This window comes from Ursus americanus, chromosome 2 (genome assembly GCF_024610735.1).
Source record: "Ursus americanus isolate L20-20 chromosome 2, mUrsAme1.1.p, whole genome shotgun sequence".
Taxonomy (NCBI): Eukaryota; Metazoa; Chordata; class Mammalia; order Carnivora; family Ursidae; genus Ursus; species Ursus americanus.
This window is the reverse complement of record NC_142128.1, coordinates 53,995,612-54,023,398: the sequence shown is the minus strand read 5'-3', so window position 1 is coordinate 54,023,398 and position 27,787 is coordinate 53,995,612. Positions and strand designations below refer to the sequence as shown.

General features: G+C 34.7%; 1 protein-coding gene across 2 annotated transcripts in view; it reads left to right on the top strand.

Moving 5' to 3' along the window:
* Positions 1-27,787, top strand: part of SPATA17 (spermatogenesis associated 17) — a 205,286-nt gene that overhangs the window by 81,382 nt on the left and 96,117 nt on the right. For both annotated transcript variants that reach the window (XM_045809617.2, XM_087856311.1), the window contains exons 7-8: positions 12,972-13,175; positions 19,633-19,781. In XM_045809617.2, coding sequence (XP_045665573.1) covers positions 12,972-13,175; positions 19,633-19,781 — 353 coding nt within the window. The remainder of the gene's footprint in view (positions 1-12,971; positions 13,176-19,632; positions 19,782-27,787) is intronic.

The following is a 27,787-nucleotide window of genomic DNA, read 5'->3' as shown; positions in this document are numbered from 1 at the left end:
TCTTCCTTTAATCTTCTGTATATATCCTTCCCTAGCCCTTGTACCCTACAATCAAAAACATTATTCCTTTGTATTAAAACTGGAGACACAGGGAGAGTTATACTTTCAAATGTTTTCTTAAAATGAGCTCTTAACTAAGTCAATGATCAAGCTTTTCAAACATTGACTAACGTAGCTTATTTGGTCATTAAGGTCACTATTAGGAACATGAGTATTTCTTAACTTCTGAGTGTAAATTAAGGTATATTCCAATATAAGAAATCGTCTATGACCTTGAGATTTTATGCAGTATAAAGTAGGTAAATATTTTAAAAGATGTGGAAAGTTTGTACAATATTTTATATATGAATTACAATCACAAAAGAAACATAAAGGGGAAGTGCAATTGTTTATTTAAAAATATATATTAAAATTAGTTTCAGGGCATCTGGGGTGGCATCTGACTCTAAATCTCAGCTCAGGTCTTGATCGCAGAGTTGTGGCTAAGGTCTTGATTTTGGAGTCGTGGTCTTGGGTCCTGCACTGGGCTCCATGCTGGAAATGGAGCCTACTTTAAAAAAAAGTTAGTTTCATTTTGGTGTGAGAAACATGGCTTTAAATATTTTAGTATAAAGTGGCAGGTTTTCTGTTAAATAGTCTTATCAATTGGTGTTTCTATCTATATATCTTTTGACAGAAGTATTTCACTCAGGAAGGAGTTATGTTATCTACACAATATCACAGCAGACAGTAAAATAAAAGATGAGAAAATGGAAGGAAGGTGTGAAGAAGGTAGAAAAGAGAACGAATTTGTCTTTAAATCTTAATCTCTTAGTGTCTCTTGGGCCTAAAATAAATAAACTGGTCTCGTTAGCTGCTGTTAATACTGGAAGGAAAGTCTTGCCGAAAGGATATGATCACTCTTAGTTTAGAGAAAAATTTTATTTTCGAGGTGCTTATATAATGTAAAACATTCCTGTGTAGTTTTAGTCCCTTTAACGAGTTGAATTTTAAAATTTTTTCTCTTAAATTTATTCAGCTTTATTTTCCATCTCCTTTTAAATTAATACATGTATATATATGCATATAATTTCAGTATTAATATATCTTTTAAATAAATTATGAATCGTAGATAATATAATTTGTCGTACTCATATTTGTTGTGTATGCATATGCTATATATGCATAAGTCGATTTATGTTCATCTGAATTAGTCTTAAATTCGTATCATTAAAATTATTCAATTTATTTTACCTGGTTTGGTTATTAATATATCTATACCAAAATCAGCTTCTCTGTTGATGATTATCAGAATGCTAAAATTGTGGTTGGGCTTTACCTGACCTTGCAAGGCACAGTTGTTGCTTTTTTCCTCTGTGTGTTTATATAACATTTGCCATTGGTATTACGGTTATTTCTACTTCCCTCTAACAGAGGCGAATTCATAAAGGAGAGCAACCACATCACTTTAATATCCCCAATATCTAATATCAGAGTCATGGTGTTTCTAATACATGTCCTAATTCTGATTTATAATACTTTCATATTCAAAACAAGAAAGGCAGCTTTTATTTTAGTCCCAATTATTCACTATTTCTTCTCTGAATTAAATAAAGCTATAAATCAAACAATCATTTTGACAGATGTGATCATTTTTAATAACTGATACCTGTATTTGGTAAAATATATTTTATATGACTTTTAGTTTTTAGTTTTTAGTTTTTAAAGATTTTATTTATTTGACAGAGAGAGCACAGCAGGGGGAGCAGCAGGCAAAGGGAGAGGGAGAAGCAGGCTCGCGAGCAGGGAGCCCGATGCGGAGCTCTATGCAGGGCTCTATCCGGGGCTTGATCCTAGGATCCTTAGGCAGATGCTTAACAATTAAGCCACCCAGGCGCCCTAATTTTATATGACTTTTAAAAGGACAAATCTTATATTCAAAGAAAAGGCAAAGGCGACACTAACATTTTTTTTTTAATTCTATAATGTCCCAAATTAAGCCAAGTTACATAACTAGATAGAATGAAGATGAAATTCAAACTATGATCTGGCTATCTTCAAAACCATGCTTTGTTTTCTTTAAGGTATGGTTTAAAGAGGGCTGAGAAAGGTCCTAGCTCAACATTATTTTCCTGGATGATGGCTGAAATCATATCTTTAAATTTCTATTTATTTGACAATAATTACTAGACAATATATTCAGTGTTATTAGCTTTTGATGTTTTGTGTGAATTAGCTTATCAGTTCCTTTAAGCATCAGGAGGTGGGAGACATAGGTCTAAGATGCAGGGCCTTCATGGCACTTCTGGAGAGCTGTTGGGCAATGAATTTGTCTTCTTGGGAAAAGAGCCATGAACAGAGGATTAAGGGTGTGTACTTATATCATCTATTAAGTATTTTCATCTTGGGGCACCTGGGTGGTTTAGTTGGTTAAGTGTGTGACTCTTGATTTCAGCTCAGGTCATGATATTGGGGTCATGGGATCAAGCCCCCAGTTAGGCTCTATGCTCAGCAGGGAGTCTGCTTGAGACTGTCTCTCTCTCACCCTCTGCCCCTCCCCTACCACTACCCACCATCTAAAATGAATCAATCAATCTTTTAAAAAGAAGTATTTTCATCTTTGAGACATCAGCTGAAATTCTGAAACTATTCAGTACAGTTACACATTATTTTGTGATCATATGATTTGAGATAAAGAGATATCTATAAGAATGTAGATGTTTTTGCCATCTCTCTCTTGCTCTAACTAGTAATATATAAAGGTGAAGGTCAGTGAGGTTGAAGGAGTCAAACTGTGAGGCTATACTGTTGGGATGGGTCACCCACCTGTACATGAAATCAACCAGAAGTCATCTCAGAGCACATAGTAGAAAGGAAGACTGAACTAAGTGCCAAAGGCTATCATGAATATGGGCAAATGACCAGTGAGTCTGTGTATGACAGCCATAAGGAGGGACAAAAGAGTGCATATTTAGAATGCAAGAAAGTTGATGAGTATTGGTTTGAAAATGACATTGGGGAATTAAGAAAATGCAAATCTCTCCCTAGTCATTGTGAAACAGGGGAGTACTAAAATGCTTTGTTCAGTAGGCCTGCAAGAGAAGTGGTATTCTAGGGGTGAAGGAAGCTTCAGTCATAATAAAAAGGTAGGGAGTATAATTATTGAGAAATTTGGGGGCAATGAGAAGTTGTTTAGCATAGATGGGAGAAGGGTTCCATAGGGCAAGGTTAAAAGGATTATAGGAGAGGGATCAGAAGTGTTGAGAAAAGGAATGGGATAGTTGAGGATGAGTACCAAAGAATATAAAGGAGAGCTGTAATTAATTTGGCAGACAATTATTTGGGCATGAGCAATTTGACAAAAAAGCAAATAGATAAATAGTTATTTGATCAATTATCTCTTATTATAGAGAAACTTAAGTCATTCTGCCTGTTCCTTATTTTCATTAGCATAATAATAATATGATGGACTGAAAGTGAATTAATGGATTAAAAAGTACAAGGGAGGTATTATTTCCTCATATTTTTGAAATGAGGAATGAAATGAAAAAAAAAAAGAAGCTCGCATTAAAACTTGTGAAATAACCCAGTTGTACACCCCAAAAGCCAGAGACTAGACTATTACTCATTTTAGACCAGTTCAGTTTTTTGATCAAAATACTGCATTGGTCAACTCCCTTCGATTAAATTACTTTCCCTCTAATTATGTTTGTGGTCAAGTTGTGTTACCACCAAAGGGGCTTACGTTTGAGTTGAGATAAAAGATAACAAGTTTGTGAAGCATAGTGGAATTTTCTGGGCTCCCTACCACCAAGGAGGTCAAAGCAAAATAAGAAAGCAAAAGATACAAGACAACTATCATATGATTTCTCTCATCTATGGAACATAAGAACTAGGATGATCAGTAGGGGAAGAAAGGGATAAAGAAAGGGGGGTAATCAGAAGGGGGAATGAAACATGAGAGACTATGGACTATGAGAAACAAACTGAGGGCCTCAGAGGGGAGGGGCATGGGGAAATGGGATAGACCGGTGATGGGTAGTAAGGAGGGCACGTATTGCGTGGTGCACTGGGTGTTATACGCAACTAATGAATCATCGAGCCTTACATCGGAAACCGGGGATGTACTGTATGGTGACTAACATAATATAATAAAAAATCATTAAAAAAAAAAAAAAAGAAAGCAAAAGATAACCTAAAAAAGATAAAATTTTTATTGAAGGATAATGCAGAAAAGTGCAAAAATACTAAAGACTCAGCTCAGTTATCACAAAGTATCAGGTATAATCTGTACCTAATAGGTATTAATTAATAATTTCCAGACAAGAAGCCACAGGTCTACAGAACAAGACTGTGTGAGAGCACAGTAGTCTAAAAATGAGGTGGTCTTTGAGATCTGGTTATAAGATTGTAGCCAATCAGATTAAGGCAACATAGCATTTCCCCACGAGGCAGTCAATCCTATATTTGATAAAACTTAAAATGGCTTCCTCCTGTTTGCTTAAGAAATCTTTCTTCAAAGGCTCTTGGGAGATCAGTTTCTTGCAGAGCCCCAGATAACACTGGGAATAAAGTTTGACAAATGCTCCATTCTATTAGTACATTTTCTTTAACAAAAGAAAATTTTCAATTCTCTTGCCTGTTTCTGTGATGCTAAGTATTTTTCTTTTAGCAACTAATTTTCTTGAAAGTCGTCTTTTAAACCCGAACCATGAAGTCGTTTTCACATTAAGTCATCTGTAGAAGAACTGAGCAAGAGAAAATAGTAGGTTTCTGAGGGGGGAACAGTGGTATATAATGGAGGGCTTGGGGTGGGGGGTGGTCATAAAAACATGCTTTACTATTTTTTCTTAGGTCATTCAGACTTCATTAGTACGTGTTTAATAAGCCAGCACAGAATGTGTAGAAATTGTGTGTTAGAAGCATCTTAATAGGGAGTTTTCAAATCACTGTGGAACTGGGTGTCCACTTTCACTGCTTTACTCAGGACACCTCTTGATAAAGTCACCCAGGAATCTTCTAATTGTAAATCCACGGGACCTCTGGGAGATTTGCACACTGCTCATCACACTTGTGGTATTGGAACTTCCTTTGGCCTTAGGGACACTGTAGGCAGCCTTGTACTCTTCAATCATTTGTTCTCAGTCTTCTTCAATAGTGTATTCAATAGTATTCAATGTGTATCTTAATACTCTGATATTATATGGGGCTATTTATAGTTCTTTAATATCAAAATTATTTAAATTTCTGTTCCTTTGCACATCTTGCTGTTTTCTGGGAATGCCTTCCCTCATCTTACACTGGGCACATCCCTTCTCTTCTTTCACACTGCTCAAATACCAGTCATCTTAACCCCACAGAGTGGTCTCTTCTCAGTATGGGTATATATACATATCAATGCTAATTTCAGTATTTTATAATTACTTATAAACTGTCAGTGCTATGACTCAGATGGAAAAGCAAGAATCAAAGCCAAATCTGGAGAGAGTCCCAAGGCAGCAGATAGAGGAGGGGAGGAGGTAAATGAAGCTATATTTGGGGGCACCAGGGTTGGAGGGGTTGCTACTTGTTACGGAAAGGAACAGGCCTAAAAAAATTTCGTAAGCAAGAAAATAAGCGACTTTCATCCAGTCCTTGCAGGCATCAGTAGAATAGTGACTTGACATTTACAGAGAAAAAGATAAAGGAATTGTTTAGTGGGGAAGATTTCCAAGAAAGTCTTTTACGTGGAATCTTCTCTTAGAAATTCTTTCAAAATGCAATATAGTTAAAGGGAAATCCTGACCAGGTGGGAAAAATGTTCTTTTAGTCCCAAGATTTTCTGAGTCATCATAATATTGCTGTATTTTAGAAGACTCAAATCAGTCTCCACTTCTTTTTCTTTCCTCACATTCAATGAATTATGATGTGATTTGTGCCACAAGAACACAATTTGCTTCTGTGGAGGTCACCTGTCACCTTCTAATTACCATGCCAGTTGTGCATTCTTTGTCCTCATGCTGTTCCACCTCTCCTGAGCTTCTGACACTGCTGACCTCCTTCATGAAACAGTCTTCTCCCTTGTGTACTGCCTCTCCTCCCTCACTGTTTGCTCTTTTGAGTGTCCTTCATGGGCATCTCTTCTCCCACTTATTTCTTGTATGTATACACTCCTAAGACTGTTCCCCTGAATTCCCTACATGCTTTCCCTCAGTGACGCCATCCATTTTCAGACCTTCAGATATTTTTATTCAGAAAACACTCCAGTTGCTTACTATGACCTCTTTCCCAAGTTCCAGACCTACTATTACAACTATACACTGGACCTTTCAACCTGGATTTTTGGGAACTCAGTTCTAATAACTCCAAAACAGGTAGTAATATTCCTACATAACTGTTCTTCTTTCTACCTTCTCTGCCTGGCTTCTAAGCCCAGGTTTTTCTGTAAGTCCACATTCTCTTATGGTCTTTTTAATCAACGTTATTATTGGTGTCTTCTGATTCTGTTTCTATAGAATGCTCTCTGTCCATGTCATTCTTCTGTTTCAGCTGTTCTTTCTTCTTACCTTTCAATAAGCAGTCTTCACCTCCTTCATAGAATTTTGGTCTGTATCACTTATTCAGATAAGCATGGATTGATTGTCTACTTTGTGCCAGGTCTTGAGATAGGCAGTGTTCCATGTTTTTTCACGTCTCTTGTATAGATTCCCAGGAATGGAATTGTTGTGTTATATACTAAGCATATGTTTAACTATTTTAATAGGCTTTTAAAATTTTGAGAAGTTTTGGGTTCACAACAGATTTGGTCAGGAAGTTGCCATATATTCTCTACCCCAGCACATTATTACTCAAAGTCCATAGTTTATATTAGGGTTCACTCTGGGCGTCTTGTCTTGCTGGCATCATTTCTGAGGAAAAGTTGAATGTAATTCTTGTCTCTGCATCTCTATAGGTAAGGTGCTTATCATCTCTGCTTCTCACAAGAATTTCTTATCTTTGATTCTTAGAAGTTTGAATATGATATGCCTCTGTATATGTTTGTGTGTTTGTCATTTATTTTACTTGGTGTTCTCTGAGCTTCTTGAATCTGTGGTTTAGTGTATGATATTAATTTGGGGGAAATCTTCAGTCATTATTACTTCAAATATGTCTTCTGTTCCTTTCTCTCTTCCTTCTTCTGGGTTCCCATTCTGTGCATGGCATATACCTTTTGTAGTTGTCCTACCTTCCTTGGATATTCTGTCATTATATATATAATACATATATATATATATATATATATGTAAATGAAGGTACATATATATATATGGCATTTATTTGTTTTTATTTACTTTATTAAACATTTTATTATTTATGTTTATTATTTAATAAACATTTATTTTTATTTGAGAGAGAGATATGCCTGCCATATCTGAGTCTGGTTCTGATGCTTGTTCTGTCTCTTTAAATTGTGGTTTTCACAGAGTCTGTTTCTGTAGGCCTGCTTCAGACTTCTTCCTGAGTTTACCTTCTAAGGAAGAATGTGAAAATCATAGACTTACACTTTATGCAGAATTAAGTGTAATTTGGAGCCTTCTAGAGTTTGACCTCAATTTATCTTTATAAACTCATCTCTTGACTATAACCTCGTGCTTAAACTGGCCAGTGTGATATTCACTGAACAGCTGTTCTGTGTTTTCCCACAAATATGTTTGTCTTTATTTTTACCCTTCCCTTAGCCTACAATGCCTTTCTTCCCTTTTTATTGCCAGAATTCTACCCGCCTTTAAAAGAAAGTCAGATACTTTTTCCACGGTTTTCTAAAAAAATGTATATACTTTTACTGTAACCTCTGGTATAAACCTTTTACAACAGTAATTAGTGGATACTTACTACAGGCTGGTTATGTTATTGTCAGTCACAAAATCACTCTCCAAGTGCCCCCCCCAACTGAGAATGATTTGGTGGGAGTGATCACTTTTCATGTATCTCTACCTACCTTAGATAAATGCTAAATATTTATTGAATTGAATTAGTATATAGAGGATGGCATTTTACTTAAATTTCATTATTTTAATCAATATTTAATGAAAATATTTTAATATATGATGATAATGATTAGGATATCGAAATGATTTATAAAAATCATTTGTTAAACTAATGAAGCTAGCTACCTCTGGGATCTCCATTTAACATGACCCCACTCTGTGCTTTGACTCAAAATATTTAAAAATTCAACTCTACACTGAAGTCACAGAAAAGCATGTGTAGTTAGTAATAGCTTTTTCTTTATAAAACTTGCTTTCTATCGATAAGTTTTATACCAGATATATTCCTTGTAAATCCCAGATGTTCCCATGAAATTCTTCCTTCTGAGGTACTGTATCTGAGGGTTAACATGGCTGTTTTCTGTAATGCATGTGGAAACATAACTGCTGTGGTGAGAAATGACCATGTTTCCTTTTAGTTCTCAGCAAGAGTAATTGAATGTAGAATATCTTACTAAACACTGGACTGTGACAGTGTGTTAACACTCTGACTATCTCCTAACAGCAGGGCAATTATTTGCTGAGTGGGATTTTTATAAATCCCCTGGCACTAGTATGTCCTGATAATTATGATGAAGTACATTGGTCAGTGTTGATTCAGCAGTCCCTACCCTCACAAATACTTCATTCACAGTTCTCTGGCCCACTTTGACTTTCCTCGTTAGTAGAGATCTTTGCTGCTCTTCTGTGCTGACGTAGTGTCTAATTTTTAAAATAATTTTGATTAAAGCTTAGATCCTGAACATATTTTAACCATCCCCCCATATGGAACTGTGTATCTCTCCAACTATTCACAAATTCTGAATCCTGATGTAAGAAAATACTTTTTGATTTTGTTCCTTTATGTGGCAATTGACTCCCATTTGCAGTGTAATTGTCATTTGCAGAAGTAAAACTTGAATTCCCCCACCTATCCTGTATACTTATTAGTTCCTCATTCCTGAGAGAACAGTTACTTTGAAATTATGAGAGATTATTATTTCTCACATAGTAAAATATGAAATGGAAAGACTAATCATTGTGCTTTGGGAATTATAGGTGTACAAAATCATGTTTCAAATTTTTTATTTTATAGCAACTTGTTTTAGAAGTAACCCTCAAAAACAAAGAGAAGAGGGGAGAATTAGAATACAGCTTCCCCCAGGCAATTACAAAATGAAGGTCTGTGGATGAGTGGGAAATGACCATAAAAACATTCTCCATGAAATAAAACAGTAGATTCTCCAAATCTACCATCCATTTGTTTTTAAACCAATTGCATTTTTAACGTACTTTCCCATACAATATTTGTAAGTCTAAAGAATGAAAACTGAGGAGAAAAGAGCAACTGATAGATTGTTAGAAATATGGAATGGTTCAAAATATTAATGTAATGCTAAGGGTGACTGGGTAACAAATGGTACATTTGCTCGTTGCTCAACCTGACATAATTAATATTCCAGGTCATGCTTAAGTTCCCATGATGGAGGGTCTGAAGGGGGGAATTCAAGAAAAATATATATCTATTATATAACTCATTGCCTTTTTTTTTTTTTCCTTTTGACGAGTCAGAATCATAGCCTTTAAAAAAAATCAGTGCTTTCACACCTCATTTGCCGTATTCACCACTGGGCCACCAGTCAGCAGCCCAGCCTGATGCAAGGAGGTCAGTAAGAAGCTATTAGCAGAGTCCTCTCCCGAGATTTCTTGGGTCTTATTGAGTTGAATGTTAGCATGACAGTACTGCAAATAACTCAGTTGTAGGCTTTTTTTTTTTTTTTAAACAGTTAGCACAGATTTCCCTATAGTGTTGGTCACTCTAGAAAATTATTGCTGAAAATGAAGTCCCAAAAGCTAGCTTGGCAGTAGCCCTTCTAAGTTGTGAAAAATGTGAAAACTGAAAAATATGTCATGGTCCCTTAGGATTAACCTTGTCTTTTGTGACTCATAGTAATATTTTTAAAAATCAACAACAAACCATTATTCACAAGTGGCTTACAAATTATAAAATGTAGCAATTGAGACAATAGTAAGTTAACATTGTTTTATTTACTTAAAGAAGTAATAGCTAAATGCATACTGTATCTATATAAATAAATAGGGCATTTGCTTGTGGTAGGGATTGAGAGAGGGCTGGACTGTTTTCATTGACGTAAGTTAGTAAATGTATTAAATTAATTTCTAAAATAACTGACACCTTGAAGATTTTAAATGATACATTTTAAATTCAATTAAAATATATTTTCTACCTATATTTGATTTAAATTGCAAAGAGAATACACATGAGGAGGTCTCCATATAGGTTGCAAAATATAATTTAAGAAAGCTATCATGTCTACTGATCTATTTGCATTTCCCATCTAGCCTATGTATACATGTGCATGCAAATGTGGAAGGAGACCAAAGAAGATTTCTAATGGGGTAGAGTTAATGGCTGGTAGCAGTTATTCAAGTGGATAGATATTTTTAACTGATAAATTATAATCTAGTTAAATTGTATGTATTTTACTATTTTAATCTGCAAGGTTGTAGAAATGATCAACAGACTTAAGTCAGCTAGGTCATCACTAAATAGAATGGCATACTCCTATCTTTTTCATAGACTATGGAGATTTAGTTATATTTATGTCAGAATAGTCTTTTTAATGTAATATATGTTGGTTTTCTTCTCATTACAATTGATAGATTCTCATCATAGAAATTCACCCTAAAAATCATCTTAAAAATTATCACCCACTTCAAAATTACACTGAAAACTATTTTAAATATATGTGTCCATGCTGTCTTTTATTAACATCATTTAAACTGTTTATGAATCTACCTTGTTTGATATTTAGTATTATAGTGAGAGAATGTTAGCATGACATTAAATACGGTTTATACAGTTGCCTGTAATGTTTCAACACTTTTTTCTTGTATAAATTATATAGGGAAAAAAATCCCAAAGAAAACTCAGTTCAAAAATATTTTTTAAGATATGTAAGTATATTACATATTACATAGCTTTTGTTTTATCTAATAAAATTCGGTTATAACACAGGAACAGTTGAGTTGGAGATAACTCAAGTGGGTCTTTGATAATTTAGTTCTAGATCACAATGTGTTTGAAAGCAAAGCAAAACTAATATATTAAGAAAGATAAAAAGGGTATAATCTATAATTCTTTGAAAGAAGTTGATAAGATTTTGAAATAAGCCTCAAACAAAAGTTGATAAGATTTTGAAATAAGCCTCAAACAAAAGATTTCCTGAGATCTTGATATGGCTTTGGAAAACAAGAGTAAAATAGAGGCTTCACAGGTCCTACTGCAGAGTGCATTGTTTTTGAGTGTCTACTATGTGCCCAGGAATCCACTAGGCCATGCGGATACAAAAATACCTAAAACACAGGCCTGGTGCTCCAGCTGCTTGTTTAGGGAAGATTGATACACGCAAAGGTAATTATGAAACAATGTGGTAGGTAGGTAGGAACTCTGACAGAGTTGTCCCCAGTCTCTTAATGTAGCATTAGGGATAGGGCACTGAATCTAGCCTTAGTTGATATTAGAGAAAGGTTAACACTGAATTGAAATATTAGACTGGGAATATAAAATTTTCTTTTTTTGAAAGATTTTATATATTTATTTACTTATGTATTTACTTTATTTGAGAGAGAGAGAGCAAGAGAGAGAGAGAAAATGAGCAGGGGGGAGGGGTAGAGGGAGAGAGAGAAGCAGACTCCCTGCTGAGCAGGGAGCCCTATACGGGAGTCAATCCCAGGACCCTGAGATCATGCCACCCAGGCGCCTCAGGAAATACAAAATTTTCTAAGATAGTTTTTCAAAGAAAGATTTTAGGTAATCATAATACTTTGAATCTGCTGGTTCCATTAGTAAATGTAGTGGCCAGAAAAATTTCTGCATATAATGGTGGCATAAGAGAAAGGCACATTTTAGGAAAAATATATGGGTTTAATCCTTAGTCCAGAGTGTCTACACAGAAACCAAATAAGTCATACTGTCCTTTAAAATGTAACTTTTCTGGAGCATCTCAGTGGCTCAGTCAGTGAAACGTCTGCCTTCGGTTCAGGTCATGATCCCAGAGTTCTGGGATTGATCCTGCTTTGGGCTCCCTGTTCAGCCAGGAGTCTGCTACTCCCTCTCCTTCTGCCTGCCCCCCCCCAAATAAATATATTAAAAAATGTTTAATAAAAGTAAAAAATAAAATAACTTTTCCTTATGACTATGAATTTGTATATATGAAAAGTATAAAAATATGGTTTTATGCTGTTTGTATACTCAAACACCATTGAATTTTCAGAAAATGAATATTTGCTCAACTTGAATTTAACATTTGTTATACATACATCTGTTGAACCTCTATCTCACAGCAGGTGCTGTGCTAACAAAGTTGACTTGTAATACAGCGTGTGGCAAGATCAATGAAAGAACATTAAGGGTAATATGACACTACAGAAATACAGCACCTAATATAAAATGCCAGTTTATTATTTTAAAGTAGAGAACTTAAAATTGCTGCTATTAAGTAGGGTGTATAATGCATAATCATTAAAGCAATCAAGTATTTATTGAGTGCAAATTTTGTTCCTGAAATTTGTTCAAGCATTGCATATTTGAGTTTGTGTGAGTGAATGTATGACTTATGGATATGATTAAATATCCATATACATACTTAACAGAAAGAATGCCTTAAGGTCCTTGTGTAAGTTTTTCTAATATACGGTTATATAAAATATGCCATATATGCCAGGTAGAAGCTATAGCTCAGCGATTTTTAACATTCTTAGTCTTTAACTACAAACGATTCTGAAATTGTTGGTCTGAAGTGTAGACAAAGTGAGTATTTTGTAATCTCCTTAGATGAATTTAAAGCCAGCCTCTAGTTAAGAAGTAGAGTCTACTTAAAAATTGTTCTTAAACATATGAAAATTTTTATGATACAACTTCGTCTTCCTTTTATTTCATGTGAAAAGTTAAAGATAAAAATAAAAATTATGTTTTTTCTTTAGATTCCAGGTGTATACAATTCACCATTCAGAAAAGATCCTGATCCGTGGGAGTTGCGGTTACAAAAGGCAAAGCCTTTAACATCCCAAAGGTCTAAAGCTAAGCCGAAGCGCTGCATCAGCCTTAGCAATTGGCTAGCTTGTACCAGTGCCCGTTCCTTTCCTCGATCCGAAATTCTGCCACCCATTGATAGGAAACAATGTCAGGTACTCAGTCCAATATAAGAATTCTGTCAATGATTGTATTCTTGCTGTTTTTTTTTTTTTAAGTTATTGTTTTGTCTTTGTGACAAGAAAGGGAAATTATTTTTTATGGAATCTAATTTTAAATAATAAATATAAGGTCTGTTTAAAATATGTATGAGGGAAGTAATCCAATAATTCTATGGGACTGGATTTTATTATTTCAAATATGAAGTTAACACATAAGAGTTTTGTCTAGGATCTAACCTTTTTCTTTGAAAACATTGTTATAACAGTACTTTTATTACATGTTGCTAGAAAAATATGATGTATTATCAACTTTATGTAACTTTTCATCTGATGATTCATATCTATATACAGTTGTAAACATAATCTAAAAGCATAAGTTGAGAATTACAGAGGACCCAAAACAATGCAAGAGTCAGGCGGAGACAAAAAAAAGTCTTCCCTGGCTTCCTCTAGAGCTGGGTTGGCAAATGACTTCCCAGGGCTATAGGGTGGAGTGGGATGTGTTGGGGATGAGTGTCACTGTTCCAAAGGCCCCAGAGAGCAACAGTTCTATCATCCCCATCAATATTTAATCTGGAGTAGACACCGGCCACCAGGGGGCATCAACCTAGAATTGGGTTGATTCGGGTTCACAGGGCCAGATTCCCAGAACCCCACCTAATAGTTCCTTACACAGGCTTTCCTCTGTATATCTTTTGCTATGTAATAAATAACTTGAAAACCTGATGGCTTAAACCAACACACATTTCTTATCTCACAGTTTCTGTGGTCAGTGTTGTAGGTACAGCTTAGGTGAGTGCCTCTGACTCAAGATCTGTCATGAAGTTGCAGTCAAGGTGCCAGGCAAGCTATGATTTCATGTGGAAACTCAGCTGTAGGGAAGAGCAGGAGGATGAGGAGATCCTCTTCTAAGGTCACCCATATGGTTACTTGTTTTCATATCTCAGCCCCTCCTCATAGTGGCCTCTCTACAGAGCTGCCTCACTGGTATCTGGCTTCCCTTGGGGGAGTGATCTAACCGAGAGTGAGAGACTTCTCAAAACAGAAGCCATAGCCTTTTTATGACCTCATGCCACAAGTGACCTCCCATTCTGCCGTATTTTATTTTTTAGAAGTAAGTCCAATCCATACAAGGGTTTGAGTCCCAGAAAGTAGGATGGTTGGAGGTCATTTTACAGACTGCTTTCCACACCCCCAGCCATTTCATCAATTGCTAGCAGACAACCTCACCTATGCCATAAAATAATTTCCCACTTTGCTGTAATTATTTGTGATGTTATGTATTCACTTTCTGTAATTGGGTCTTTTATTCCCTTTATTTGTGCTTTTTTTTTTTTGCTCTCTTAAAACTACTAATTGATAATTAATACTATTTTTAAAAAATAATATTAACTGATGGCTTATACTATATTATAGAAAGAGCTGTAAAAAAAAAAAAATCTATCCAAAAAAACAGAAGCTGAGATAGCTCCCTCTTTTTGAAATAAAGTGGCAGGGAGAGGAGAGTTGAGCAAGGGGACAAAAGAGAGATAATTGGAAAATTTTCGGTTTATTTTGGAACATATCTTCAGAGTATGGTTTCATTATTCTTTTCAAAATATAGGTTATACCAATATTCTAATAAAGGCATTTAAAATAGTTTTTAAAACAAATGTAAAATAAATGTCATATTCTAAGTAACTGAATTTTTACCATTTGAATTATGCATATTACTATTTCAATTGATGCAAGTAATGATTTTACATGATACCATCAGAATGAGCAATTCCATTTATTATTCTATAAAGAAGATAATTCTGGTATTTCCATTGCTTGTGTATTAAGTGTTCAAAGATTGCTAAGGTATGAGATATAACATTGTGTATTTGTATACTTAATAATCCATATTTTATGCTATATTCAATGAGATAGCTATTGGTAATACATGGAATTCATAGAGTAATTCTGAATGCAACTTCTTAGGAAATGTGAAAATGATATGGTACTGATAAGATATAGATATGTAAATGTTTCTGAGTGGAAACACTCTAGAAGTCATCCAGACCAAACCGCCACACACTGTATAATATTCACAACATTAACCATACACATTTAATATCATTTTATATGAGTTTTATAATATTTACATTCCACATTATCTTTACTGCTTTGCTATTTTATGTTTTTATGATATGGCTTATCCTAGTTTGTATTCACTCTTCATCTCTATTAATGCTCTTTTCTCAATACAACCCATTTAGTACTTTACATGGCGTCCCTCCCCCATAGCATTGTATTTATACATATATGTATTTAGTGTTTATGGAATGCATATGGAAGATACATACATATAGCTATATACAAGATATATGTGAATAATATATGTGGACAATTTATGTATATATATAATATATATATATATAAATGGTTATATGTATTTGTATGGAAGATGTATACATGTATATTTACATAATAAATATAGTAAATACATATTAAAAGTATATAAATATGTATGGAGAAATATATATATGTGACCAAGGTGTCTTCCAACACCAGCAACTAATTCTCTGATTCTCTGAATACCATTTGGTGTCCAACAATTCAAGCCAGTTCTAACACTAACTACCAGGAGTTCTCTGTAGCTCAAGGGCTTAACCCCACAAAATTGTTCTTCACTTCACATACCAGTTGCAATTTCTGGGTCTCCTATATTTCTTACTGAGCTGGGTACAAATTGAGGGGTCCCATGACCCCATCCTAAGGTTTGATAATTTGCTAGAGTGGTTCACAGTACTCAGGAAGACATTTTATTTACATTTGCTGCTTTACTCTAAAGGGTACAGATAAACAGCCAGGTGAAGAGGAACATTGAGTGAGGTCTGAAAGGGTCCAGAGTGCACAGGCTTCTTCTCATAGAGTTGGGATGCGCCTCTCTACCAGCACGTAGATGTTTGTGCCAGTTGAGAAGCTCATCAAATCTCCTTGTGTAAGAGTTTTTATAAAGCTCAATCTTAAACTCCATTACCTTTCCCTGGAGATCAGAAGCGGGGCCTGGAAATTTCAACCTTCTAATCATTTGGTCTTTGTGATGACCAGTTTCATTAAGAGGCTACTAGGGGCTAACCTAAATCACCTCATTAGCATAATCTCAGGTATAACCTTGTTATCAGTAACAAAGGCACCCCATCACTCAGGAAATTCCAAGCATTTTAGGAGCACTATGCCAGAAATCAGTGACAGGGGCGCCTGGGTAGAGCAGTCGTTAAGCGTCTGCCTTCGGCTCAGGGCGTGATCCCGGCGTTATGGGATCGAGCCCCACATCAGGCTCCTCCGCTGGGAGCCTGCTTCTTCCTCTCCCACTCCCCCTGCTTGTGTTCCCTCTCTCGCTGGCTGTCTATCTCTGTCACATAAATAAATAAAATCTTTTAAAAAAAATAAATAAATCAGTGACAAAAATCATCAGCTATGTATTTCTTATTATACCACAATAGTATATATATGAAGACACATAGAAAATATTATATACATTCATATAATGATATACATGTGAATATATGTGGAATATACATGTATATGGAAGATTTTGTATATGTGTATGTGTGTGTGTATATATGCAGATATATATGCATACGTATGTGTACATACATATATACACGTATAAATTACCTTTATCTAGCATACCACAAAATAATGATCCTTGTTAATTTTCTTTTCTGCTCCCTTCTTTTTTCCTTTCTCCCTTCCATTGTTCTTTTCCTCTTTCCTTCTATCCCTGTCTCCTTCATTCCTGTCCCTGGGCTTCTCCCTCCACTCCACATCATTTTAATCTTCTCTTTCTTCCTTTCTTTCCTTTTTTCCTTCCTTCCTTCCTTCCCATTCTTCCTCAGCCCATCGTTTCATCCCACCTTCTTTTCTCTCAGCTTCCTTTGGCTTCTTCTTTCTTCACTTTCTTTCCTCCTTTCCATTCTTGTTTTCACAGAATGGTATTTTTAATGTTGTGGTTTTATTGGACAGAATCACATTTCCTATATGTTATCTAATAATATGAAAGGCTCATACATCGTCAGGGAGATCTAAGATTATATATGCTATACTACGAATGGTAATATTTATACTCTGATGGTCTGTCTATACTTGGGAGGTAAATTTCTCAAGTGTATGAAACAATCCTGGGAGTTTAAAACATAACTTCATTATTATTTAAGCTTTGAGATAATTGTAAAAATACAAGATGTCTATAAAGTAACATGCGTTATTAAAAATATAGAAGAACATAAATATATTTGACCCTCATAATCAGGATTTGGTTGGATGTAAATAAAGTCAAACTTTGGAAAACTATAGCTAAGAGTCAAAGGAGACTTACAGATTCAGGCTGAGTCTAGGCATTATAGGGATTAATATTTGGAAATGAATACAATGAGCAGATCCAAAGTTTGAAGCTTTCCCCCGAATCTGAGGCCCCATGTCACTCCTGGTATGATCAATATTCAGATCACTTGAGATCTGAAAGGCAGTCTATCAACAGAAATACAAAATAACAGAAGCTTTGGCATAGGAGAAGCTTGACGGTAAATGTCATTTCTAACCAGGGAGAAGTTCTGTTGAGCTCAAGGGCAAGACACTTGTCTAAGTGTCTAAGATATAAATGTATGGACCAGGCATTGATAGATTATAGAGAGATGGACGTGATTAGGGGACGATTAGGGTCACAAAGATTATACTGAACCCAACAGGAAGACAGGGTCTATTTTTATTCTAAATTTTGCTGCTTGAGTAGGGCTACTCCATTTTCATTTCCTAGTCTCTTTGGAAATAGTAAGTTCCAGAACAAGTAGTGGCATAAGTCTACAAATGGATATGTGTTATGTTGATACACCAACAAAGTTTAGAAGGTAGAGCTTGGCCACTTAGAAGACCATTCCTCCTTGTGAATGCTGGTCCCTTCAAACTCCTAGCCTTGCATATTTCATTATATATTTGATGCTGCTATTGTTCAAAACCTTCTCCAAACTTCTCGTGAAACTAATAATGAAAATAAAGCCAGGGGTATGAATTTTTAGTATGTTCTCAGTACAATGCTAAGAGTGTTACTTACGTTGTCTTATGTATCTTAAGAGCACTTTTGTGAGAGAGTTATTATTCCATTTTACATATAAGGAAAGAAGGTCTGAAGAAGTAATTTTCCCCAGGTAACACAACCAAATATTAATTTTTAAAACCATAGAATTTCTCAAAGTAAAACATTAAGAATCTGTAAAAAAAAAAAATCCCCATTTGATTTCTTAATAGTGAACTTGGAATCATGTTACTGTATCTTTAAAAAGTAAAGTTCCAATAAAAATCCATTAACTACTTTCAAATATAGCAATCCTCCTGTCCAGCTGTGAAAAGTACTAGATGATACTTATTTGCCATTTGTGTTATTTACGGTCCATGACTTTTATGGTAACTGGTTCCTATTATTGGTTTCTATTAATGTAAAACATAAGTGAACATAAATGAGGCGTGAATCATTTCTTTTTATTAGCCCCACAGTCTTCACTCAGTGCTTGCAGTAACTCCAGCTGTGTCTTGTTAGTGATAACCTATTTAAAGAAGAGATCTTTAAGGATAAGGAATATGATTAGGAATCTTTGTCCATTTTATATCACTTCTGTCCTGCACAACAATAGTGGTGAAAAAAAAAAGCAGTCTGTAATTAATGACATGGCAAATTCCAGAGCCGCCTCTGATTTGTATTGTGCTTAATATGATACTAATTAGACAACCAGTGGATTCTAGTAATTAATATAAGTAACTACTAATTTAAAGGTAGGACATGTTATAAAACACTTTTCACTGTTGCAGCTTTATGGGCTTTCCTCCGCTATGTATTTGTGTCATTAGATGTTTGCTATTGTATCAGAGTTATTATGCAATAGAACTTAGAATTTTTACTAAAGAACACTTAAATTAATTAAAATTAGGATTCTCTGTGTTTTGGAGGGTCACCAATTATATATAAGATGTGGCATTCACTTAAAAGCTTTATTTTATGAAAAAAAAACCTTGCTATCCTATTTCTATTGATAGGAAGTCTTTTTGAAAGCAATGCTCAGAATCTTTTCTAATATTTTTACTTAAAAAGGGAGAGAATTCTTTTTAAGTTATATCAGAAGAAACGTTTTTTTTTTAATTAGAAAACAAAGTAACGTAACTACAAATCAAACAGTTTTAGCATAAAAAGTCTTTTGATGTAAGTAGGGAAAATTTTGGCTAATTTAAAATATTTTAATATAATCACTTCTACTTGTGTGAGCATTTTTTGAAGATGTGATATTCTATGTATTTTCTAATTCAGAGAACAGCTTGTTCTTTAAAAATAATTTGGTAAACTTGGTATGCTATGTAGATATTCAGCACCCTTGATCATGAATAAAATGACAAAAAGTCTTCCATAATAAAATATTTCCTCATTCTTTCTTGTCAGGGACCATTCCGTGATATCACTGAAGTTTTGGAACAGCGCTACAAGCCTTTGGAGCCAACACTGCGGGTAGCAGAACCAATTGATGAGTTAAAGGTGGCCAGAGGGGAATTCAGAAGACAGGAGTGGATGCGAAATGTAAATGACAATATGTGAGTTCTTAGCTTAAAAAGAAAATAGCTTTAGCCTGTGTGGTGCCTTAAATGATTTAACATTTTGCATTTCCTGATACTGTAGAGAATCTTTTATTTGTGAGAAAAGGTAGTGCCACCCTTGACCTATTCAGAAGCAACCATTTTTCAATATGCAAATATGCTAAATACTTTTTTATATATTGTTATATATTACTATACACACACATGTACACATTTATATATATAAATATGTAAATACACAGACATATACACATTTATATATAAATATATATACATTTATTTGTGTTATATATACATTTATTTATATATTTACATATTTATATAACTTATTTATATATAAATGTGTATATATTATATAAATATAAGTGTGTATATTTATATAAATGTGTATATATGTGTAATATATATTTATATATGTATAAATTTATATAAATGTGTATATATAGTATGTATATATAACTACTGAAAGAAAAAGAGAAGAATGAATGGCATTTCAAGGGGATAAGTGAAAGCCTATGATGCTTCTAAAATAAGAACGAACAGAACAAAAACATTTTTCTTAATGCGGACTAAATTTAATTTGGAAACATTGATATACATTTAATAAATTAGGTGCAATGTAGGAGGTTAGTGTCTTTACTACTGAGGAAGATGACTGAAAAAGATAAAGGAAGATCTAATAGCATATGCAAATTAAAATTATTTTACTAGCCTCACTGATTTGGGTCTCAATTCATACATATTTCTCCAAAGCACTTCCTCTCTCTTAAGGCATTTGTCATCAGTATAGTCATATTAATATGTAAACAGACCATTTAAAATCTAGAATGGCTTTTTTAAAAGTTATTATTATTGTCCTATAATATATCCTGTAATTATCTTTATATTGTGTCTTATAATGATTTAGTATTATAAATATTCTGAATAATAACACGATAATTATATTATTCTCATATAAATTACAATTTTATAATAATTATAATATAAAATATTGTTATAAATTATTGTATAATAGTTAACATGTAAACTATTATTTTTACATAATATATAATATGAAATAGTCATCATATTATAAATGTAAAATAATGATAAGTCCAAAATACATTACAAAGTATGTTTTGTTATGTAAAGAAGCTAGAATTACCTCTCATCCAGCATAGTGGATTTTGGATCATTTGATAAGTCAGGAGAGATATATAATGTGCCTTATGTTAATCAGGCATTTCTGAAAAGTCTCTTTAAAAATAAAGATTTTCACACAAACCCAGATGAAAGATGAAATTGGCATGCATCTCAAGTAATTTTTATTAATTTTTTATTTTATAGCAATTACTTGACATGAAATAATTAGCTATAGAGTATTCCATACCTTCTTTCAATAATTGACAGTCACCCTATGTATGATGAATAAGAAAACAAGAAACATTTATTTCCAATTGGTTTTGGGGGAGGTAGATTGGTTTTATCAAAGAGATTATAGAAGATTAATGCTGCTCAGACTTAGTCAAGCAAAATATGCAATTTAGTGATGAATATCTAAAGAGTTATATTACTCAGAATTATTTTTGTTTTCAGTGATACAAAGGTTTATGAAATAACAAGATTAATTGCTCAAGTAATTGACCACATTAATATTTCTACGGAAATCACTGTGTATCAAAGATACTGAAGTATCTTTTCATAGTATCTTCCTTGATAAGCCTGGAGGGATGAGATATCAATATTATCCCCATATAAAGATGTTCCATTTGTACTTTCCATGGAATACCTGTAAATATCTTCAGCCTCTATGCTGATGACCCTTTACCCTGAAGTTTCCAGATTAAAAATGCTCCTAGGATTATCAACCAATCAGGAACAAACCCAACTGGGAATGCTTAAGAAATTACTTATAGATTTGAATCTACCATGTTTTTAGCAAGGGGGCTAAGCAATTGGTTTTAGCAGCTAACCTATGGATAATTCCTTTTTTTTTTTTTTTTTGAGATTTGAAGCAGTGATATTTTGTAGCTTCTTCTAAAACCATTTTAGTTTTCATATACCGCATAACATAATCATATCTTGTGAGGCAAAAGAAATGTTAGAAATTTAGCTTTTATATCTTTACAGATAAGAATTCTGTTATAGGAATTAGGAAAAATGTATCCCTTTACCACAGAGGTGCATAATTTTTTTAATGCAGAGGGTCCTATCTACATTAGGGGCCTATCTTACTTCAGTATGACCTCATCTTATTACATCTGCAACAGTCTTATTTCCAAATAAGGTCGCATTCTTTTATGTTCTTTAAAATAAGCATAGACAGTGGGACAGTATTTTACACATTGAGTATGGATTACAGAGGGTTTTTTGGAAGCATTTAGAGCTTTATTTGTTTGTTCTCTTTCCTAAAGAAACTTATTCCAGTTTCATTTTTTTCTTAAAGGAAATTATTTTCCTTATTCACGTCTATCTTTATGAAACCAGGAAATTAAATAAGCAATTAGTAAATGATTGCTAAGTAACCTTTATTTGAGAAGCTCTCAGCTGGATATTGTGAGAAATGTACAGAGGTGTTTATTGATTTAACAAATGCTTGCATGTCCAGCATAGTTCTAAGCTCTTGCGATTTAGCAGTAAATAAAATAGACAAATTCTCTGCTCTCATGGAACTTCTGTGCTTCTAGCTTTAAACCAAATCAGAAAACCTAATGAAATTCTGAGTAAGAATTGCCATGGATAAGCACTTGAAAATCATCAAATGTGTATTAAAGACACTAAGTATCTTGATTTTTTTTTTTTTTTAATGTAGTGTTTGCTCTGGTCTCTGCTGGTCTAGGAAGATGTTCTTCAAAGAAAAGGAACTGAATTGGTTCTGTGAAAGATGGTTTAGATTTGATAAAGAAAAGGTAAAAGCAGATTGACAGTATGAAAAAAAAAAGGATGGTAGAAAAGGTTCACAGAACAATGAGAACACCAATTTGACGGAAGCTAATTTTCATGTGGGAAGCAGTAGAAGGAGAAAGTGGGCAAGGCTTGAAAGCCAAGGACTGGAGAGTTTATCTGTAGATCATGAAGAATTATTTAAGATTTTTGAGTAAGAGGAATGTCACAGAAAGAATATATATTTGTTGATTGTGAGACAGGTGTATTTGAGAAGAAATGTACGGGGGGGAAGGAAAACCATGCGGAGAATATTGCAATACTTTGGTGAGAGGTAGTGTAATAGAGCTAAGGTGATGGCAGGACTCAACATTCAACTCTTTTCTTTACCTTCTCCTTCTGTATGTAATCTGTGTGAATGATTGCTTCTGATTGAGAGACTTCAACTGCAACCTCTATGCCAGTGCTTTCCACTCTAAATCTCTAAGATCTTACTCTTACATTCCAGATATATATTTTCAACTGCCATCTTTATTTACTTCTCCACCAGATGTTCCCGACTCAGTATATCCCACATTGGCCTGCTTCTTCTTATCTGGAATGTGAATTGTAACCCCAACTTTTTGCCCAGGGTAGGGACCCATAAGTTATCCCGTTATCCTTCTCCAGCATTCTCTTGGTCCTCAAATCCTGTCTAGTCTACCTTTTAAGTATCTCTCAAATTTAGTCGCTCTTTTCCTTTCTAATTCTGATTTAATTTAGGCACTTACAAGTTTTTGTAATTGCTATAAAAAGCTTATCCGGTCTGCCCAGTCTTCCTCCCATTCAGTGCATTTACTATAATACTAGAGAAATTTAAGCAAGCTGTTATTCAGACAAAATGCTTTTTAATGGCTTTTTATCAACTCCAGGACAAATTTTAATTCTTTGTCAGAAGACACAGTGTCCTTCAGGATGGGGTCCAGGCTTGTTTCTCTAGTCAGTCCGCCACATTTCCTAAGAAACTCTGTGCTCCAGAGGTACCGAGCTGCTTTTATTCCTCTGTATCCCATGTTCTCTTCTGCTTCCATTAAGGAATTTTCTAACTCCCATGATTTATTCAATCTGAAATTCATTTAAAAATATAAAAAAGGATTATTTTTACTTTTTAAGACATGGTCATTAATTTGTTTTACATTTTTTCAGAGAGCATTTCAAAGAATATTTTTAGATGTAAAATGGAATCATGCCAATTGCCTAGATGAAGTGGAAAAAGAAATCATTGTTATTAAGAGGTGGAAGACGTAAAAAAAAAAAAAAAGGTGGAAGAAGGGGAAGGCCATGCCATCCAAGAGCTATCCAAGTAAACATTTAACGTACCCATCAAGATGGCAGAGATGGAGTGGAGTGGGTGATCATAAGGCAGGTGTTATACACTGATATGGACTTCACTTAAAGTCTTATGAGAGGGGCTAAGGTCCTGTATGTTAATACCTTCTCTTAATTGTAAACATTCTGACTTAATACAGAGATTATAATTATGCAGACTATAACTGGATCCAAAATGGAAAGGATTTAAGACATTGCAGTAGAAGTCAGTGCCAGTCTGTGTTCCAGGAGGCAAAATAATGCCCCCCGCCCCCCACCCCTCAGTCTACAACCTCATCTCAGGAACCCGTGAATATGTTGTTACCTTCCATGGTGAAGAGGACTTTACAGATATGATTAAGAATTTAAAGATGGAGATTATCCTAGATGGTCTGGGTGGGCCCAGTGTAATCACAGGGGTCCTTAAAAGTGGAAGCGGGAGGCAGAAAGAGATTTGACTACATTGAAGGTCAGAGTGATGCGATGTGGGAAAGACAGCTGGTCTTTGCTGCCTTTGAGTACAGAGTAAACAGCTACAACTGAGGAATGCTGTCAGCCTCCAGCAGCTGGGAAAGGTAAAGAAAGGAATTCTCCCATAGAATCTCCAGAATAAGGGTGCCTGGGTGGCTCAGTTGGTCAAGTGTCTGCTTTCAGCTCAGGTCATGATCCCAGGGTCCTGGGAGCGAGCCACACGTCAGGCTCCCTGCTCAGTGGGGAGTCTGCTTCTCCCTCTGCCTCTAGCCCTGTTCATGTTCTCTCTCTCTCTCAAATAAATAAATAAATAAAATCTTAAAAAGAAAAAGAATCTCCAGAAGGAATGCAGCCCTGCCAACACCCAGATTTTAGCCCAGTGAGACCCATTTCAGACTTCTGACCTCTAGAACTCTAAGATAATAAATTTGTGTTCTTTAAGCCACTAAGTTTGTGGTGGTGTTATAGCAGCAATAGGAAGCTAATATAACTTGTTCTTCAAATTAAGGAACTGCCTTGCTAGACCAAACTTTGGTGTTTCGATTAATTATAAACCTGAGCTAAACTTGAGGTAAATCCTTGCATTCCTAAGGATTCAAGATTCTTCTGCAGGTTTAAGGTATGGGCATTTAGAGGATTAAAAAATTGTGATTGTGACTTGAGCCTCCCTGTGAAGAGAGAAGTTCATGATTGAATCATAGTATAAGGATATTGTATTTTTTTTTAAAGATTTTATTTATTTATTTGACAGAGAGTGACAGCCAGCGAGAGAGGGAACACAAGCAGAGGGAGTGGGAGAGGAAGAAGCAGGCACTTAGTGGAGGAGCCTGATGTGGGGCTCGATCCCAGAACACCGGGATCACGCCCTGAGCCGAAGGCAGACGAAGGCAGAGGCTTAACCACTGCACCACCCAGGCGCCCCAAGGATATTGTATTTTAAACTTGTATAGGCTTTCATAGGAACCTGAGTACAGACCACTCAATAGCTGTCTTTACACCTTTTTGAAAAATAAAAGGTGTTAATTTTCTGATAGATATTGTAGGGGAGGCAAAACTTTCCCTCTATCCTCTTAGGGTCCTCAGCTGGGCCTGAGAATTAAATTGACATAAGACAGATTAACAGGAGAAAAGCACACACATTTATTAAAGAGAAGTGTTACATGACACAGGAGCCCCATAAGAAAATGAACACCCACTAAGTGGCAAGTCCTAAGTGCTTATACGTTAGCTTGAACAATGAGAAACGTTGTAGAAAAATAAAATATGTGGGGAGACCAAAGGAAGATAAAAGTTACTTAACAAGTTCTGTTTTACAAAATTCTCTCTGCTTCTACTCCTCATCTCAGTGACAAGATGCTTTCTTTCCTCATGGTATAGGGAAGTCAAGGGTCATATGGGTGTGTTATCTCCTGATTTTAGGGAAAGAAAAGGGTGGGGGAGTTCAGATCATGTTTCTTGTACCTGTTCTTTTCAAGTGCCTGTAGCTCAAAATAATCCTTTGCCAAAGTGGCGTTATTTGGGATGACATGTTCTGTCACCCTCTGTTATTCAGATTAGGTGAAATGGGAGACATCCTAGACACATTTAGCAGCAAAGCAGAACTAGCAACTGCATTTCTTGAGCCCTGCCATTTGCTGGCACTAGTGAAAAACATTCAGCAACTGAATCTTACATATTGGCCTTCATTCCCTCAGGTTTGCAACCTAGCTTAGACAGAAGGCTTGGTAAATAGAGTAGTCATTTTTAAACCTTTTAAATATTGCTTCTAATGAAGTATCAGTATTTTATAGACAGTTACCGTTGGAAAAATGTTATGGGAAAGGTTAAGAAACTAGATCTGGGAAACAAACTGAGGGCTTCAGAGGGGAGAGGGTGGGGGAATGGGATAGGCTGGTGATGGGTAGTAAGGAGGGCACGTATTGCATGGTGCACTGGGTGTTATACACAACTAATGAATCATGGAACTTTACATCAAAAACCAGGGATGTACTGTATGGTGACTAACATAATATAATAAAAAATATTATTATTAAAAGAAATAAAAAATAAAAAAGAATTTACCAAGTAAAAAAAAAAGAAGAAAACAACACAGATAAAATTGAAGTCCCCTATGTTCCATGCTCCAGTATTGTTCTACTAGTTTCATTATTATTCATAATGATACAAATGTAAATTTTTATGTTATATTTACTATTTCCATAATTTGATAACTTAAGATTGTCATTCAAAATTATGTTTTGGAACTCTTAAAAAAAAAGAAACTAGATCTAAATAGTTTTTAAAGAGGGCATTTTAAAAAATGTGTATACAGATGAGATCTGGTTATATTTATCACTAAAGAGTAGTGATAAAGAAGTTTAACACATCTCAAAACTTTTTTGACTTTTGGGATTTTCAGACACTCTAGACCTTTATCATTTGCATGTTTTCTGAACTGTTATTATATTATGATAAATAGGGATTATCATATATTTTCAGATAATGTTTTCTTAACAATTCAACTTTTATTTGTAACTCTTCCATTTATTTTAATTACTAGCACAGTGTGCAACATTTATTAATCAGCAGAGCCTTTTTAAGTTAAAATACTAAATTAGCTAACCCCATTAACACAGAATACTCCAAACAAGCAGTAATAGGAGAGGTAGTTACTGTGCAAATCGTATTAAACATGCGGGCGCTCTAGGGCACAGTTAAGCATGATTACCCTCTTTTGATCCAGTATCCCTCTGCCTCTCCCAGCTAATTTCCACTGGAAAGTTACAAAGTGCTGCCTTCATTTTCCAGCTTAATTTTTCTAATGAAGTTCTGGTACTTTATAACACTGGAGATACAGATAATAAGCCTGTGTAGAATTAAGAAGTTCTAGAATTTGTCTACAAAAGAGCCCTTTATTACTTTGGCTCTACGGCGAGAACTGTGCTCTTGTTTTGTTCGCTATTTCCCTGAAAAAAGAAAAAAAAGATTTTTTAAATAAATGACCACAGAACACTAGAATTCTGTTTCTATAGATATCTAAGGCTAAAGAAGTTTAAGATTTACAACACCAACGTAACGGTGGTAATTTGGAATGCTTTTAGTGACATCCTGAGAATATTAAATACACTTTTGGTGTATGTAATTGAACAAGTCCTAAAAAGACACTTGTAGTCTTTTCGTTAGGTATTATCAGATGCTATGCCCTCTTCCTAATACAACACCTTAACATATGCTAGATAAAGGTTTGCCAATTGACTTTCGGTCAATCGATGAGGTACATGGAATTTCTCTTTTGAAAGAAGTATAGTCATTTTGTGCATACTCAACATTCTTATATCAGTATA